This window comes from Beta vulgaris, chromosome 7 (assembly GCF_026745355.1).
Source record: "Beta vulgaris subsp. vulgaris cultivar EL10 chromosome 7, EL10.2, whole genome shotgun sequence".
NCBI classification, from domain to species: domain Eukaryota; kingdom Viridiplantae; phylum Streptophyta; class Magnoliopsida; order Caryophyllales; family Amaranthaceae; genus Beta; species Beta vulgaris.
In genome coordinates this window covers 35,409,925-35,429,324 of record NC_079208.1, presented here as the reverse complement: position 1 = coordinate 35,429,324, position 19,400 = coordinate 35,409,925, and the positions used below count along the sequence as shown (strand labels likewise).

The following is a 19,400-nucleotide window of genomic DNA, read 5'->3' as shown; positions in this document are numbered from 1 at the left end:
CTAACCTGATTGCCAACAAAGCTACGCGGAGCCTTTGCCCGTTGTGCAGCTTCCAGAAGTTAATCATGATACACAATATAGTTTGTATATGTGAATATTTACAAGAAGACGCAAGCAAATTTACGTAAAATAACTTGTACAAAGTTTTCTATCATCTTTGTAAAAGTTTTGGTTCAAATCTCTGTAATGCCTAATATATCATCAAAAGCCTGTAAAGTCTGTTCAACATGAAATGAAGAAAGAAGCATAACAGATTTGCAATGAGAACGCCATGAGCATTTAGCTTCTCTTAATAATTTCGAAGTTGTAACTTAGCTCCATGTGACATTTCTTGTCATCATCCATGAACTGCAAACAACATGGGCAAACAAAATTAGGGAAGTTACTTGGCATATAATGTCTATCATTGGGCAACAGAAAAAATCCTTGCTGCAAAAAGATAACTTAGAGAAAAGTTAAGCTTACCCTCAGCTTTGCCGGGTATACTCCTCTTGCTAGAGCACCAGAGGGTGTAATTTCCTCATCTAGGAGGTGTACATAGGGGTGCTGTTGCGGAGCAAAGGTACCTAACATTCCTTCACTTTGATCCACTGAAAAAATGGCACAATGAATAAATACAATGGAAATACACACTGAGAAACCATTGTAATGACACAGTATTGGTAGCGTAAGGAAAAGAATGAAGTAAATACTTGGCCTGATGAACCACTTACAAAAACTACGTTGAAAAGAAAGAAGGTTATTGGTAGCGTAAGGAAAAGAATGAAGTAAATGCTCTTTATACAGAGACTTTTTATTTGATTTCTCAAAGAAATCATGAACACAGTTTGCATTATAGTAGGAAACATTTGTGCAACTAACATGAACAGTATAAATGTACTGTTCTGAAATCAGAAGAAGAACTTGAGGCCATTAAAGAAAACGAGAACTTTAGCATGTAAGTCCAAACCAATTCTTAAGGTTAACAAAACCATTAGCACAACCAAATCAGTTGGTTAATCACACCATGATATCAACAACTATTCTTACTTAGGTTATCATTTGCATATATTAGTTAAAAGAATGACCAAATAGGAATGCATATCATCTCAGCAGTCATGAAGTGAACTTAGTCAAATTAATCATATACATCCTGTTGAATTTTGATAACTCTAAAAAGGAAACAGCTGAAGGACAGGCACAAAATGATTTGAGAAAGCCAAACAAGATACTCTTTTGAAACATTCAATTGTCAAGGTAACTATTCAGTTGATCAGCATATTCACCCCCAAAAATATTAAAGCCACCCCTTTACGAAATTGTATATGTAACGTGAGGTGACTAAAGCTTGTTGCATAGAAGACATTGTACACAAGTGTTCTCATTAATAGATTGGCTAAGTTCAATGCTGTCAAATCAGTTTGATTTTGATATCTATAGGAAACCAGAAAGCATTATCGTACTCTGCTGCAAAATAGAGAAGTTTAATTGGCCCAACGATCTATTAAAGACTGAACTTGAGAGATGAACGTGTACAGAATTGTCGAAGAACATTTATTAACTTAAAACATATTGTAGTAGGACTCACCTTGAACTCCTGCTCTCCACACTGTATTAGAGTAGGCAAGACCAGAGACTATATTGTGCTTAACAGTGAATGTGAGTTTAAAACGATATTGAGACCCCTCTTTGAGCGAAAATAGCACTTTGCTGCTCTCGCTTTCATCCAGAGGCAAGGGAGTATTACTTTCTCCAATGTGATTAGACATTATTCCTATGGAGTGAAATGTAACTTCAGGTTCCACTTGGCCTAACAAAGAAATGCAAAACAAAACCAAATATAATTAGACATAGAAAAGAAATCCAATGAATGGCAACAAAGGGCATCCTCAAAGGCCAACCATTCAATTCGCCTTCAACACAACCTAGTAGCTTCTCTTTCCACCTCCTTAAGCTTTCATCATCCTGCAACAGCATATTTCAAGTTCATGCTTAGTTATGTTTGATCCAGGAAGTATGGAAGATATAAGGAAAATTGTAATACAAACCAACCATATTTACACCTGTAACCTGTGAATTCTATTTCCAGAACAAAACCGCAAGAAACAATGTAGAGTAAATGATGCAAGTATTAGAAAACCAAGGAAGTATAAGCTACTTACTACATCTAATAATTCCGCAATCTGAATTTTTTATGGGTCTTCACAATACACTTTAAAATAAACACATAATGCTAAAAAGTATTGCATAAAATTACAAATAAAAAAACCCAGATTACCAAGAACATATAAACAATAATTTAATGAACAGTTAGTTAGTTAGCACCCATAAATTGAAGAAGATGAAAAAAACCTTGTCTTTTTCAAGATGGTGTTGGAGAGGAACGAGAGGGGGAGGAACAAACTTAGCAAAAGACCCATCATCAAATTCATGTATAATTTCATCTTCTTCTTCATCTCTTGAGTTTTCTCTCTCTTCCCCAGCAAATGAAGATGACCCAGCTTCTTCTATCTTCTCATCTTCCATTTTTCTCTGTATTTTTCTCTCTCTGTATTTTTTTTTTCCTTGTAAGATTCAAAAGTAACAAGGGGAAAATGGCAGAAAGAGCCAAAAGTGGGAATAAGAGATTTGATTTGGTGGGGGCGGGAATGCCCCTTTCTGCCTTTCTCGGTCATCAATACATGTTTTGTTTGTGAACATATTCAAGTGGGTTTGTCCTCGTTAGGGAGCATATTTAAGTTAATTTCGCAATAGCTGGTGTTCTAATTAGAGCTCACAAAATTTGACTTGATACGACCACATGCTAAGAATTGGAGTTTTGAAAAAAGAGTTCAACCTATTTAATAAATGGATTGATACGATACGACATGATATGTTTTATGAAATGATTCGGATTAGTGTTGAGATTTACACAAGATGACACACTTAAATTCGTTTAATACAATTACTAAATAAATTTAGGATTTTAATGTCCAAAACTAGTTTTAAATTGCAAAAAGGAAAGCTTAACAAGACAACACGATACGAATCAAATAGGAAAAAAAAATAGTTTTTCAAAAAAAAAAAAAAGTGTCTTGGGTGTAACATGCATAATGAAATAGGCTTCAACAAAAATGACAAGGAATATACTAATAACGGTTTTTTCACCAAATACCCCCGAGTTTTCGGTTTATTCACGAGGTACCCTCGCACTTTTCAAAATACACGGGTACCAAATAGTTTCACAATACTCAAATGCCCTTAATGACTAACGACGTTAATCAACGTTAGTCATTAACCCTAATTTTATACTTTAAATCCTAATTAATCCCTAATCCTAACCCTACTACTAACTCCTATCACTAACCCACTCCCTCACCCTCCCACCACCCCACCACCCACTCCCCCACCCTCCCACCACCCCTGCCTCCTCCCCCGCCACTGCTCTCCAACCACAGCACTCCCACCCCCCCACCCTTTGCAAACCTCCCCTATCACTGCTCCCCAACCACAGCCCGACCCCACCCCCTCGCATTTCGTTTCCTTCGCCCTGACCCTCATCAATTTTCGATCCCCTCCCCTCAACCCCTGTCGGTTGGCGCTGCTTTCTTCTCTCTCTCCTCTACTCACATTAAAATGCAACCTAGATTTTCGATCCCCTCCCTTCGACCCTCCGCGGTTGGCACAACTCCCTTCTATCTCTCCTCTACTCACGTGGTTCTACAACGCAGCTACCAGCTGCTGGTTGCAAAAGTCAGTTCACCCACTTGTTGTGGGCTACGGAAATTGGCAGGGTGGGGGGTCTGCTGCGGGATTCGGTGGGGGTGGGGGGAAGGCTGTGGAAATCGATGGGGCTAGGGGAGAGGGGCAGCGTGGGAGGGGGAGGGGGGCTACGGGGTAGTAGGAGGGTGGGGGAGGGGTGGTGTATTGGTTAGGGTTAGGGTTAGGATTATGGGTTTAGGGTTATGGGTTTAGGGTTTAGGTTAGGTTTAGGGGTATGGGTTAGGTTTAAGGGTATGGGTTAGGATTAAGGTTAGGGTTAGTGGTTAATTAGGTTGAAAATAACAAAATAAGGCTTAATGACTAACGGCGGTTAACGGATAAGATGGCTTAAGATTTCGGGTATTTATAGGAGTAGAATAGGTAGTACTTAATTTCAAAAATTAAATAGTTTATAACCTTCCCCATAGATTAGGAGATTAAACCAAGATTTGTAACATCCATCATAAATTTGGAAGTTATAGGAAAACAAAACTCCCTCCAATCACCATAAAATCCCTTAGGAATATATGGCCCCAAATTTTTTTTTTTTTTTGGTTTTCTGAATTTTTTTTGACTAGGATTTAATACTAAAAGCTTAACAAATCCGATATTGGCGCCATGTTCCCGCCAAAATAATTAAAAATCAGTGAAAATACTAAAATACCCTTTGCTTAAAATATTTATTTTAGAAAATGAATATAAAATAAATATTTAATTATTTAAATAAATACTAAAAATATGGAGTATTACATATTCTCCCTGTGAATTGATCCATATTTGTTAAGTCTTTGCTAACAAGAGACACCCTACATTTGCAGTATTACTTTATTGAACTCATCAAACCTACTTCATATCTTCCACAATAGGTTGAATATCCTGCCATTGCATATACAATGCAAGACAAGATATGGATTCGCTCAGTTCTTGCAGTATTGGGACTAGTTATTCGCTCTCTTATTTGGCTATATTTTTTTTCTGATTGTAGCAAACGCATCACTAAAGATTATCATTGTGTGCGTGGAGAAATGATAAACCTCTAACTGCTAGATGTTTGCCAAACATCTAACATTCATGTGGCAACATATAAGTGGTACACATGTCATTATATTCTTTATCCAAACAAATTACTTTTTCCAATTTTTTAAACTTGTATATCTCAAAAAATTATAAGAAAAAATAAAAAATATACCAATATTCATATATTTTTATTCTCTACAAATAGACATCCATCTTGATATAATTTCATCATATTTTTATTTTACTCTTCTCTATCTCTTATTTAGATATGTAAAAAAAAATACGAGCACTATCTGTTTATGCACAAACACTATTGTGAGTTGCATAAACACTAGTTATAGTCACACGAACACTAGTTCTAGTAGCATGAACACTGTATATTAGCATCGGAATCTTCTGACAGTGTCCAATTAAAAAAATACGAACACTATCTGTTAATACATAAACACTATTTTTAGTTGCATAAATACTAGTTATAGTTACACGAACACAAGTTGTAGTAGCATGAACATCATATATTAGCATCGAAATTTTCTGACAGTGCCCAATTTTCGAGATTACTTTTTTGTTTGACTGATAACTTTTTTTCATGTATATTGACAATTTTACCCCTGCTAGATGTTTATAAACATCTAGCAGTTAGAGGTTTATCATTTCTCGTGTGCGTGAGCATGTTGCTCGTTGTGACTTAGGTATTTAATACGTCCCTTCTTAGTTACAGATTGCTGACATTTTTACTAAAAGTTTGTTTAGTTAGCATTTTGAGTTTTGGTTTAGATTGAAGAGGTGTAATAGTAGACAGTATTGAAGGGTATAGTCATAGTATGGACTTAGGGCTGGCAAACAGATCAGGTCAGGTCGGGTTCGTGTTCGGGTCAGTTCAGATTCAGGTCAAAAACCTCGAACCCGACCCATTTAACTTTTCGGGTCAAATTGCTCAACCCTAACCTGATGTTTTCGTGTTCGGGTCAACCTGAATGTAACCTGATTTAACCCGAGTTTTTGATAATATTTTTTATATATTAAAACAAATTTTAACCAAATAAAAATCATAATTAAAAATCAATACAAGTACCATTTCAATTAAAAAACAAATGCAAATTAGACATTTACAGCAAAAAAAAATCTATCAAAAGGATTCAAAAACAGAGCATATTAAAAATAGAACATTAGAACCTGATCTGGTTCACTAAATCAAGAACCACAAACACAAAGTTAACCAAGTTCATAGTTCATACTTCAAAGTATTTTAGAGATAGAAGTAGTTTACTGTATAAATATGTTACATTTAGCTACAAAAAAAAATCTTTTTACAAGCAATCGTTCTCTTATAGGTAGAGTCGATCTCGATCTCCTCTTCTACCTCTGAAGAAAGCACAATTAACTCCTTCAAGTCTTCATCAACCATACTAACTGCAAAAACGAGAATGGTAGAAGAAGATCAGAAATATAGAAGGCATAAACTATAAAATACAGAATATAAAGTCATAACGAAAAAATACAAAAATTAAATTAAAAAATGAAGACATAACAAAAAAAAAAAGACAATCTATAAAATACATAATATAAAGTCATAACGAAAAAATACAAAAAATAAATTAAAAAATGAAGACATAACAAAAAAAACACAGATCCAAACAAAGGCACAGAAAAAGTATTAGAAAAAACGCACAAAAATAAAGCACAACTTGAAAAAAATACATAAAATAAATAGAAGCATGCATAAAAATCAAAAATAGAAATCATAGAAAAAATTACAAAATATTGAAGAAGTAGTAGGTAAGAAAAATAGACATTATAGAAAAGAAAATAAGAAATATTAAATACAGAAACAAAGAAATGAAGATGGGAAGAAATACCTAAATTACTTCTTGAAAGTTGAAACACAGAAATGGAGATTAGAAGAGCAGCAAGTCATTGTTGAAGTCTTGAAGAGCAGCGTCACTGAGAGTGAGATGAGAAGAAACCAAGAGGAGAGAGACTGAGAGAGTAGATAGAGTGAGAATTTGTTGTGACTGCGTGAGAAGAAATGAAAGGGTTAGGTTAGATTAGTTTATGTGTGGGAAAGAGAAACTGAGAAGGATTTGGGCCGGTTAGATATGCCCATATATGATTTGCGTGAGTTCTAGGCTTCTAGCATCTTCTATTGCAAAACAAAAAACATCAGTATAATTCCGTTTTTTATAATCAGGTTAGGCGGGTCGTTTTCAGGTTGGAATTTTCAACCTTAACCTAACCCATTTATCTTTCAGGTCGGATTCAGGTCGACCCATTTAATTAATCGGGTTGAAAATCTCAACCCAAACCCGTTCTTTTCAGGTTGGGTTCGGTCGGGTTGTCAGGTTGGGTCAGCTTTTGCCAGGCCTAAGTATGGTGAAAAGTTTATCTAAGGGCCTGTTCTCTTCGGCATAAAACAGCTGAACTGAACTGAACTGAACTGAATTGAACTGAACTGAACTGAATTGAACTGAACTGAACTGATCTGAACTGAACTGATCTGAATTGAACTGAACTGAACTGAATTGAACTGAACTGAACTGAAATGAATAGTGATATGTGAGAGTAAAAGTATTGTCAAGAGCTGAACTGAACTGAACTGAACTGAACTGGTCTGAACTGAACTGAACTGAACTGATCTGAACTGAACTGAATTGAACTGAACTGAACTGAATTGAACCGAACTGAACTGAATTGAACTGAACTGAACTGAAAATAAGCTGGGGAGAACAGGCCCTAAATCTCTATTATATAAGGCAACACATGGGGGACACCAAAAAATAGAAAAAATGAATAAAAGGGAAAAAAAATAGAGGATAACTAACTATTTTATTTGAATGAAAAGAGGGGGAAAGTAGGATATTTAAACTGAACATTAGTTTTTTGAGAAAAAAAATATAAAAACAGTTTTTCTACCCAATTAATTTATTTTCTACTTCATTTGTTGTCACACATTATCGCACGCATTGCGTGCATGTAAGACTAGTTTAAATAAAATGTCAGGTGGTGAGCCGTTGTCATATTGACACATGTAGTTTAGACAAAGATGTATATGAAGTAATGAGATTTTTACACTATTTGTTCACCATCCTTTCACTATCTCTTGTAATTTTTACATAAGGAAAAATATAGTCATGTGGAATCTTGTTCGATTCGTCTCGATTTATACTTTCAAAATATCAAATTTGTTTATTTTTTACTAAAAAGTAATTAAAGATATTAATAGTTAAAGTTGTGTATTGACAAGCATGAAAACTATATTGTTGTAATAGAAAAAGAACGGAGGTAGTATATTCTAAAATGTATAATGTGGTTTTATGATGTTAAAAGTACACTTCTCAAACAAAAGAAATGCAAACACAAATAACCTACTAATTATTATGAATTGTTTTGAAGAAATTGGACATGTGGTTTTACTGGTAGTGGTTGTTTTCTTACCTTCTTACCTTCTTACCTTCTTACTTCCCGGATTCATGCGTGGGAGGCTTTTTAGTCTTTTACAAGTTCTGGGAACTAGCCGGTTTCAGCGATTATAGGCTTGAGTGAATGAAACTTGATATAGGTTAAAGATCAATTGAGTTGTTGTGGAAAAAAAGAAACACAATCTAACTTAGATCAAATAAAGTTCCTTTATATAACTACTGAAATTTTTTGCACGCGATGCGTGCTTGAATTTTTTTCGAAACAGAATCTCGATTTTCTTCGGCATAAGAATCAAAATTTGAATATTAGACATACGAAGTATAATTGTTTTTAGTTGCAAAATTTGATTTGTTTAGTTTGTGTCACTTAAGTCACTCACCATTCTTTTTATTTTTATTTTTTACTTTTCAAAGATAAATTCTATGAACAAAATAGAAATTTTATTGAATTTATTTATGATTTCTAATATTATAATTTTTTAGTTGATTTTTGAATTAAGTACAGTACTTCATAAATTCTAAAGAAAGTGGACACTTTGATTTCAAGTCAATTTTTTCATAGGTTGTAATTTGTAAGTGAATTTTTAAGTTTTTGTAAAGTTTCCTCATTTTAGTGATTTGCATAACGTAAATTATGCAATTTTATGATTTTAGTAGACTTGTGAGTGATTATTATAAATATTGATATTTTTGTTTGAAGCCCCCTTTGATTTGTAATTTAGAATGGGAAGGAGGTAGTCTCTTCATTCGGGGACACCATAGCTCCCCCCTTTCCTTGTATAATAGAGATATGTTGTACTTTAATTCTTGAATGATATTTTACATAAACCTACTTACCTTGATAATTAATCGCTATTATATAATAGAAAAGGATAAGTTCAAATATATGTAAAAGTTTCATTATATATTGGAAACACTATGAAAAAGTAAATATTTTTTTTCCTTGTCTAACTTCTAAATTCTGATTTCACTACGAATACACCTCTTTTTTTTTTATCATGACCCACCATTAATTGTTAGATGGTTCTTGAAATAGTGATTTGTAAGAAAATTTCTGTAAATGTTTTTGTATGTATTGACATTCTAGGTTATTAGTTTTAGTTTGTATGTTAGTTTTAAATTTTAATAAAGTTTCCTAATTATTTGAGTGATTTGCGTGATTTTTGTAACGTGATTTTCTCAATTGTATGAGTGATTTGTAAAGTTTCTTCTTTTAAGTGATTTGTGAGTGATTGTTGTAAATTAATTTTCGGTAGTTTTATTTGAGTGCCGATTTTGATTTTGACATCCCTTTTGTAATATTTAGAAAGGGAAGGGGGCAAAATAGGCATTTCAAAAAAGGACACCATTGCTCCCCCTTTCCCTTATATAATAGAGATTATAATGATGAGTTGAATCTGACAGTACAATACAGTCCTCGTTTGTTTGTTAAATGATGCAGCCTTCTATAAGAGTTATTATCATTGTGGCATAGTTTTGAAAAGATTTCTATTTACTAGACCACGTAAATAGCGTACGAAAATTCCATATTGATTGCAAATCTGTACAACATACCATAAATAAATTGTAGTTTTGTAACAGAACATAAAAACCAAACTTCAAACTCCCACAAGGTGTGCTTAACATTCAAACTCTAAATTTCCACTACTGAAGACAAAGAATCCAATAAGTGGGTCAAAAGTTCTCCAACAGAGAGAGATATGAGGAATTGAGGATTATTACTATTAATAAAAATTAGGAAAAACAAGTGCATAAAAGTAGAAAATTAGGGCTTACTACCATAAATAAGGATGGGGTAGCACTAAACTAGCTAAAGATAGTAAATGGTTTTTAGAAAGAGGGTACCCATTTATATATGACATTCTCAACACGTTTAATTCAACTGGTCAACACAATATGATGCATCTTATCAAATTGGTCGGATACTGTCAAGTTTCAAAACTTTTTCAACCCGTTTATATATGACACAAAAACGAACACTAATTTCTACCAGGTCAACTTATCACTCGTGACTTAAATGGGTGAGAAATTGACATATAAAAGATGGATTTTTCATCGACTATCTCCCTGTAGTTTTCTTCTAGCAAATATCCTATGATATTTGAAAATTCACCAGACCTCTAATTTTTTAAAACTTCATCATGTGCCCTTAATAATTAACGCCGATTAACTTTTTAGACTTTATTAATCTCTACATATGTTACTTAACTCTAATCAATCCCTATTGACCCATTTGCCTTAATTAACAACCATTGAAACACATTCTATGGCCCATGTTTTCTCTTCTCCATAAATTTCTATTCCTCTTATTTGGCCTTAGGTGGTGTTTTAATGGTGGTTTATTAAGGTAAATGACTCAACTAGATGTTAATAAGGATTTATTAACATAATAGTAGGTAGTGACTAAGTTGACGATCGTGAGTCATTAAAGACATATGGTGAATATAAATAAAATTGAAATATGGGATGTTATTTAATGAAAAAATTTGTATTGGTGAAATACAAATTTATTTAACAAAAAAAAAAATATGACAATTGATAAAAGATATGAATTTTAGAAAGATTTTATATTATTGTATGTTTAATAATATCAACCATATTATCTATACTTCCATTTTGACAACCTTTACATATAGAATTACTAGTCTTGTATGCACGGGATGCGTACGAAAATAAACAAAAGGTCAATTGCATGTTAATATATACGAAAAGTTGTTTATAAAGTTCATTGTATATTTTTTTTTCTATTTTTTGAAGACCAACAATAAATCAAGGATGATGTAAATATTTTGTTAATAGAAGGTATAATAGTAAAAGATGGTGAATTTGTATTTTATTACTCAAGGGTATAAAAGGGTTTACCGTTTTTGGTGTCCCCCTCCTCTTCCCCTTTTTTTTGAACGAGAAATTTCATTAATTGAAAGCCAAACGACATCTACAATAGGTGTTAAAGGAAAAAAAATCCAATCAAATAAGGTTACATCAAATTCATCTTCCAAGAAACTATAATGAACCAGATCGAGCAATATTGCGCAGAGAAACACTTGGTAACCAACTGGTGGAGTCCAAAAGAGACTCAAACACCAAAAAAAAAAAAACAGAAAAGTAAAAATTTGTTGGGCCCACAAGAAAAAAGTGAGGAATGATGATGGCACAAATGAGTGAAACTCACTCTCCAAAAAACATGAGAGTAGGGAAAAAATGAGGAAAGGAAGAGAGAGAGAAATCATTAAAACATTTTCTCTAAGGAGTGAGTAGAGAGAGAAATTACCACACCATTTTCATTTCTCTGAGCTCTCAATTTGGCGGGAAAAATTTCTTCTCTGAGCTCCTAAACATTGTGAAAGAGTAAAAATTGAAGCAAATGGAAAAGTTATTAGATTTGAATCAACCAATCTCCATGGATGAGAGCTCGAACAACGACTCTTTACTCGACAAAAATCAGGTACGCAAATGGAAAAGTTCTTATCAGGTACGCAAATGGAAAAGTTCTTACTCAATTTGTTTGGTTTATGAAATTTCAGCCAATATGTAAAAATAGGATTGTGGTTTTATGAAATTTCATGCCTTGAACTAGAATAGCAAGAGTGAAACACTTGAAGGACAATGGTTATGTGATATTTGCAAGAATATACATCAATTTTTATGTTAAATTGAATATTTGCATGAATGTAGTATATAAACTTGAATGAAAATGGTTATGTTAAATTGGGGTTTTATGAAATTTCAGCAAATATTTGCATGAATGTTAAAAGATTTCAACTTTGTCAAGATGATATTATAAAAGTATTTAGTTAGTTTATTTGGAATGTTAAGTGCAATTGGTTTGTGAAATTGGCACCATTGTAAACTTTGTTTCAATACGAACAAAGTATCTAAAAATATGGTTCCAATCGAAAGAACAACTTTGGTATCAATATTTTCACACAATGGTACCATTATAACCTAACATTGGGATCAAATTGTCATGCATATTATAGCAAGAATGGTAACAAGCAAACCTTACCTGGTATCAATAGTTTCACACAATGGTACCATTATAACCTAATATTGGTATCAAATTGTCATGCATATTATAGCAGGAATGGTACCAAGCAAACCTTACCTTGGTATCAATATTTTCACACAATGGTACCATTATGACCTAGCATTGGTATCAAATTGTCATGCATATTATAGCAGGATTGGTACCAAGCAAACCTTACCTTGGTATCGTATTTAATGGTTTTGTTGATGGTTTTTTGCCGAAATAAAAGTCGTTTCCTATCATGCGTGGAGAAGCACTAGTAGAAAAATGACGATTTGCGTGAATTTGCGTTGCATGGGAGCCAGAGTGCGACGCAAAACAACTGCTCACAACCAGCAGATACGAGCAATATGCGTCGGATCCAGATGATGTGCGACGCATATCGATCATGTGTGTCGGACCCCAAGGCCCATCCGACGCACATTGTTAACAACTATCTGCGTTGCATGTCGTTGAGGTGCGTTGCATCGGACCCCAAGCCCATGCGACGCACATCAGTTGGGCTGCCCTCTTAACCTAAAACTTTACTCGTCAGTATCTCTTAACCTAAAACTTCAGCTGGACGCACATCTTCCCATCTCCCAGCCGCGTCTCCCTCACTCCCTCTCTCTCTCTCTCTCTCTCCCTCTCTCCCTCTCCCTCTCTCTCTCTCTTTCACTCGTCGAAATTCATCATCTCAGGCAACTCGAAGTTCGTTCGTTCCACTTCTAGAAGTTCGTTCGAAGTTCGTTTCGTTCGTTTTATTTCGTTTCGAAATTCATCATCTCAACATTTCATTTTTTCTTTGGCACCGATGAAATCGATCATCTCATCATCGAAAGCAAAGAAAGCACCGATGAAATCGATCAAGTATTCTTTCTTTTTCTTTATTTTTCTTCGTTTAATCGTTTCATTTCGTGTTTTGCATGTGATTCATGGATTTCAGTTTCAGATCTAAGTTATATGGAATTGAGTTTTATTGTCTGATTTTAATATCATTTCATTTTTTTTATATCTGATTTTTTTGTTTATTTTTATGGCATTTATCCTAGGTTAGGGTTTATTTTTCAGATCTAGGCTTTTCTTTCAAATTTTCAGTTCTGAAATTCCTTTTCTCGTTTTTTAGATCTTAAATTTTCGTTTTTTCATTTTCAGGCTTGTCCGATGAAGGTTTTCCGGTCATGAACGATCTCCTTTGCGCCGCCATCTGAAATTTCGACTGTATATCAGTTTATTATTGGTTTTTTTAGTTTTTTTTAGTTCACTCCCAGATTTTGTATATCGCTTTTATTGTTGTGGAGTTGTATATCTGTGATTTTATTTAATTGATTTTCTGTAATTTATGTATTCTTTTTTATGTAATTATCTCTTTTTCTTATTTTTTGTAATGTATGTATTTCTTTTTATATGTAATTATTTTATTTAATCCTTCAATGGCGTTTGCAACAGAGCCTCATTCCGTTCATAAAATTAATTTTCTTTTCCCTCTCAAAAAAAATTCCAATTTGCGTCGCACGTATCCCAAGGTACGAAGAAAATAACTCATCTGCGTCGCACCCTAGGAGATGTGCGACACACATTAAAGCTCTATGTTGGCTGGGGAGACCCATCTGCGTCGCACTATATACAACGTGCGACGCAAATAGCTAGTTAATCTGCGTCGTTTTCGCATACGACGCAGATCATTTTTAAGTCATCTGCGTCGAGACCTGTGCCGTCGGACCCAAGTCCGACGCAAATAGGTGTCCAGGGTCCGACACAAATCAACCTTTTTGTACTAATGAAGCCGAAAAAGAAGGAAGTTGTCACTAACAAGGTTGCAGATGGTTGTGCAAAGCCCACGAAGAAGGTTGCAAAGGGTGCGAATAAGGTAATAACTATTTTAATTGTATTTGTTTATGATTGACCTTCGTATCCCGTTGTAAGTACATTGGTATTGTATGGGTACATTAAGGGCCCGTTTGGTTGGAAATATTTTGGGCTTGGAAACGGATTGAGGTAACACACTCCCTTATTTTATGTTTGGTTGGGTTATCCATTTTTTTCACTCCCTTACTGGCCCAATTTTGATTCCCCCATCTTGAAACCCTCTTCCCGCCAGAGGATTCAAATCACGTTACTTTGATTCCCCATCTTCAAACCCTTCACGTCCTTTCTCTCTCCTCTTTTCTTCTTCGAAATCTTTTCGAAATATTTCAAATCTGCTACGAATTCTTTTCAAAATATTTCAAATCTGCTGCCAAATCTTCAAATCTACTGCGAAGTTCTTCAAATTTGTTCCGAAGATGATGTTTACGCAAGAACAACCAATCATCTTTTTTTCATAGGTAATTTTCAAGTGATTTTACAGTATTTTTTGTGCAATTTTCACTATATTGATGCTTTTTATTCTTTTTTTTTTTGTCGAATTCTCCTCAGATCAAAGGGGTTGTGAAGATTGTCCTTATTATTTCAACAAAATTAAACTTAGGTATCCATCTCTATATTCTTCTTAAAACTAGGGTTTTTTTTCCTATACCTGTCCTGATGCTACTGTTGTTGATTGAATCAAAAAATATAAAGAAGGGGAAAATAATTGGTTGTTCCTGATCTTGTTTTAAAATTTGATCAGCATCTTTATATGAAATTCTGCAGTTCTCAACATTATAAGTGCAGCTTACCAATCATCAATAAATTTAAGGGTGTTTTTTTTTTCTCATCTTTATACTATGTGCTTTATTGATATTTAATGTGGATTTTTGTGGGGTTATATGGATCTTTAACATGATCAATATGATAGATTTAGCCATTAAATTATACATGGAAACATCAGCTTTGCGAAAGATATGTTCCTTGATTGTATTTTTATGGTGATTAATAATGATTATTGATGATTTCTTCACTGGCATAGCTGCTGTAGAACTACGGTTGAGTGAGAAAGTTAACTATAATTATAGTTCTAATACTTGTGCAACTGGTACAAAATGTCTCACCTATACCCAGGTGGTTTAGTTATTTGCAGCTATAGTCCACCAGGCAATATAATTGGCCAGAGGCCATTCTGAGCCTAATATGAATTACATGATCTATGATATCTTAAAAATAAAGAGGACGGTGATTGTTTTTGTGTGGTTTTTTCTTATATATTTTTCTCTTCTCTGTTTGGCAATGTTGTTGTTTTGTGTTTTGTTGTATGAACCTAAATATCTTAACTTAATTTATGGATATTTACTTATGTGTTGTTGTTATGGGGTGCAATGATAATTCTAGGAGGTTTTTTTAATTTCAGAAATGGACCGTTTAAACCAAATATCAAGGAGGAAGAAGAAATGTCAACAAATTCAGTTGGTAGTGTCACTAATTTGTGTTACGTATATGGTGTATTTTATGTGGTACATGATGAGCATAACAATATTTAAGAGTCTTGATTTGACGGGGAGGAAAAAGTCTAGAAAAAAAATGCGTATGGAGACTTTGAGAAGGCTAATTCGAGAGAGTGATGTATCTTGTAAAAATGAACTTCGAGTGACTGGACATACTTTTAATGTGCTTTGTGAGATGCTTAGAGATATAGGAGGACTTAGTGGGACTCGAAACATGTCACTTGAGGAGATAGTAGTTATGTTTATGTATATATTGGCTCACCATAAGAAAAATAGGTCTATTGGACACTTTTTCATTAGAAGTGGAGAAACAGTGAGTAGACAATTTCACCTTTGTCTTACGGCTATCCTAAAGTTACATGAGCACTTACTTACTAAGCCTACACCAATAGCCGATGACTGTGAAGATGATAGATGGAAACCTTTCAAGGTATTTCACCTAAATCCTTTATGCCCATTGAATAGAATTAGGGGTCGAATTGTTTTGAGTTCAAATGATTTAAAGTTTATTACTTGTTTTGTAGAATTGTTTAGGTGCATTAGATGGCACCTACATTAATGTGAGTGTGCACGGAAAAGATAGAGAAAGCAATCGAACAAGGAAAGGCACCATAGCCATGAACGTATTAGGGGTTTGCACGCCTAATCTGGAGTTTGTCTATGTACTACCTGTGTGGGAAGGTTCTGCACATGATTGTCGTGTGCTACGGAATGCTATTTCGAGGCCAAATGGATTAAGGGTTCCTTGAGGTAACTTAACATAGCATTCTATATCTAAAAAGTTTCTAAATATAGGAAACATGTAGTAATTTTTTTTTAAATATAGGTAAATATTACTTGACTGATGCTGGATACACCAATTGCGATGGGTTTTTAGCTCCTTTTAGGGGACAAAGATATCATCTCAAAGAATGGACGGATAACCTACCACGAAGTGCCGAAGAGTATATCAACATGAAACATGCTAGGGCTAGAAACGTGTTTGAGAGGTGCTTTGGTTTGCTAAAAGGGAGGTGGTCTATACTGAGAAGTCCATCATTCTTTCCTATTCGGACTCAAGGCCGCATTGTTATGGCATGTTGTTTACTCCACAATCTCATTAGGAGAATTATGCCTACAGATGACATATCTTATGATTCCGATGAAGAATCTGAAGATGATGATTTAGATGATGATTCGGATGACGAAATGGAGTTCATTTCAACTCTTGAAACCTCGGATGCCTGGAATAACTTCAGAAATACTCTCGCTCAAGATATGTTTAATAGTTGGAGAGCTAGAATTCGGCAATGAACTTTGACACATTGATATTTTTATTTTTCAGTTGTGTTGTTGAATGTCTATGATCTTTTTTAATCTTCTAGGTACCTATGATATTTAAGTTGTAGCAACTATTTGATATAAATCAAGTTATTGATAACTTTTGGCAAATTTAATCTCAATGCTTATTGTTATAGGATGCCTTTTTACTATTTTTTACTATTTGGTGTTCTATTGTATATGATTAAGAATTCTCCTGTTTAATAGCATCATTCTGCTGCTTTTGTTAATATTGTTATACTGCTAGTTCTGCTAATTTGCATAGCTATAATATATAATACTTCATAGGATGGAAGAGGATGCAACAAGTCATGTAAGCCAAGAGGGAGGTAGCCGGGGAAGGGGAAAAAACATGAGTTATTGGACTCCAAAAGAGGATGAGGTGCTAATAAAGGCTTTGCATGAGTTGGCTATCGTCCCCAAATGGAAGAGCGAAAATGGGTTTAAAAGCGGTTACATGAACAATTGGAGGAAATGCTTCATTCTAAGATGCCTTCTTGTGGTCTAAGAGCGGAACCTCATATTGAGTCAAGGCTAAAATATTGGTCAGACAAATACACCGCTTTGGCTGAGATGTTAACCATTAGTGGATTTGCATGGGATGATGAAAGAAAGATGCTCCAAACAGATAAATGTTTTTGATACTTGGACTAAGGTAAATATCACTCTCCCACTTCTTTATTGTTTATCTGGTTTTTTGTATCTGGAAGTTGATTCCAGGAGGTGTATCTCAAAGCAGTGGAGAAGAAGCTAACTATATTAGGGCCTGCATTTTAGAAGTTGGTAGTTCTTTTTGAAAATATTCTATAGATTTCTAGCTGACAGTTGATTGGATTGTGCTTTGGTAGTTGATGATTTGGTTGCTGCTGGTGGCACTCTATGTGCAACTATAAATTTGTTTGGTAGGAAAAAATTTACCTTGCCTCAGTGTTTCCTTCTTATTATGGTGTGTCAAATTATGTGATATAATAGATCATAAGAAAGTAAGAGAGAAAATGAAATATTTTTATCTTTGATTTATTTTTGACCAATTTAAACCTTACACAACTCATACTAGGATGGATACCCAATAATTGAATGATCAATTATATATCTGGAACTGAGGGTTGTAGCTATAATAATTGAATATGAAGACAACCTTCAGGTACTATGAAAATATTTTTTTTTTTGGCATTTGTTGAGTTCTGTCAAACACTTATTACTTATTTTCTACTTGTTGCATGTGAGCACATTAAATAATGGCCTGATATATCCCTTCTTTGTCTGTGTTGGTGAATGTGTTGCCTATGGTTCTAAATGATTCATGAAAATGCTAGTTAACAAGTGCATGGAAATACCTCATTCTTGTCATTCAGTTTACATGGAGTTTTACTTGAGCTAAAAAAGTTTGTGTGGGGGCTTGAAAATGGTTTGATTGATCTCCTCTGGAATTTTTGTTGTAATTCCAGAGTCATTTGATATACTTTTATGTGCACACACTTTTCTTAAAGTATGCATAATATTTGAGGTCATGTCTATAGATTTGTAGATGACAATATGCATAATATTTGCTGTAAATATCTTTGTTTACAACCTTTGGAGTTAATTAGTCATGTCTATAGTTCCTTATTGCTGAAAAGGACTTAACATGACTTTTTATGTTGTAGACTCACAAGAAAGCCAAAGGGCTTTATGGGTGCCATTTCCACACTTCGAGACACTTGCTGAAATTTATGGGAAAGATCGAGCTACTGGAGATGTGGCGGAGTCATATGTTGGTGCGATCAAAAAATGGAAGCAGAGGCAACTAGTGAGAGAGTGACACTTGATAATGATGATGACGATGACGATGATGCTGATTCCACCATAGTAAAGGGGAAAAACCCAGCTATTGAGACAACTAGTGAGGGTCTTGAACCTCCTATGAAGAAAGCAAAGGTGCTGAAGAATCCCAAGGGAAAGGAGAAGATACCAAAGGAGAGAAGAAAGGATGAAACACAGAATTTGTCTGTTGCCCTTCTTAATGTTTCGAGCAATTTCGGAAAAATATTTGGTGATATGAGCTCAAATCTTGCTACAATGGCGTATGCTTGGTCAAAAGCTGAAGAAAGGGAGCAACTTAAAGATGATAAGAGCAACAATGTCTTAGAGGAGGTGATGAAGTTAGAAGTTTATCTCCTTCCGAGGCTCTTCAAGCTGCTACTATTCTGATTGGAGAAGAACCAAAGCTTCGGATCTTCCTTCAAGCTCCTCCAAGTATGAAGAAACAATATGTGTTGGATCTTCTTAAGAAGTAGTCTCCCTTGTATGCTTTTGATCAATTTGGTTGTTAACATTTAGTTTTCAAACTTTTGTCATGTTTATCTTAAAAATATATGCACACTTTTTGGATATAATTATCGGAAGAAGTTGCTAGTTGATGAAATAAAACTTGGTTTTTATTATGTAAGAAGTATATTTGAAGTTATCTTATTTGTTTGGAAGTGAATATCTATGTTGCTACATTGTTTCATATAAAATTTTAGGCACTAAAATAACATTTTTTTAGAATATTTTCAATTTAATATAATATTTATA

General features: G+C 34.2%; 3 protein-coding genes and 1 long non-coding RNA gene across 4 annotated transcripts; 2 read left to right on the top strand and 2 right to left on the bottom strand.

Moving 5' to 3' along the window:
- Window positions 1–9: 9 nt before the first annotated feature.
- Window positions 10–2,652, bottom strand: LOC104899210 (rho GDP-dissociation inhibitor 1). The gene is made up of 5 exons (XM_010686360.4): window positions 2,332–2,652; window positions 1,881–1,944; window positions 1,568–1,789; window positions 466–590; window positions 10–348 (listed from the first exon to the last, which is right to left on the bottom strand). Exons 1-5 carry the CDS (start codon window positions 2,503–2,505, stop codon window positions 280–282), a joined length of 654 nt encoding a protein of 217 aa, XP_010684662.1. The 5' UTR covers window positions 2,506–2,652; the 3' UTR covers window positions 10–279.
- A 3,240-nt stretch (window positions 2,653–5,892) lies between these two features.
- Window positions 5,893–7,101, bottom strand: LOC109133593 (uncharacterized). Its single transcript, XR_002038738.3, has 2 exons — window positions 6,597–7,101; window positions 5,893–6,150 (listed from the first exon to the last, which is right to left on the bottom strand). It is a non-coding gene; the product is annotated as an uncharacterized LOC109133593 (long non-coding RNA).
- Window positions 7,102–15,600: 8,499 nt separating this feature from the next.
- Window positions 15,601–16,817, top strand: LOC125491916 (uncharacterized). The gene is made up of 3 exons (XM_048633992.1): window positions 15,601–15,954; window positions 16,049–16,205; window positions 16,351–16,817. Exons 1-3 carry the CDS (start codon window positions 15,601–15,603, stop codon window positions 16,815–16,817), a joined length of 978 nt encoding a protein of 325 aa, XP_048489949.1.
- Window positions 16,818–17,152: 335 nt separating this feature from the next.
- On the top strand, window positions 17,153–19,198 carry LOC125499363 (uncharacterized). The gene is made up of 2 exons (XM_048647992.2): window positions 17,153–17,499; window positions 18,491–19,198. Exon 2 carries the CDS (start codon window positions 18,615–18,617, stop codon window positions 19,032–19,034), a length of 420 nt encoding a protein of 139 aa, XP_048503949.2. The 5' UTR covers window positions 17,153–17,499; window positions 18,491–18,614; the 3' UTR covers window positions 19,035–19,198.
- Window positions 19,199–19,400: the final 202 nt, after the last annotated feature.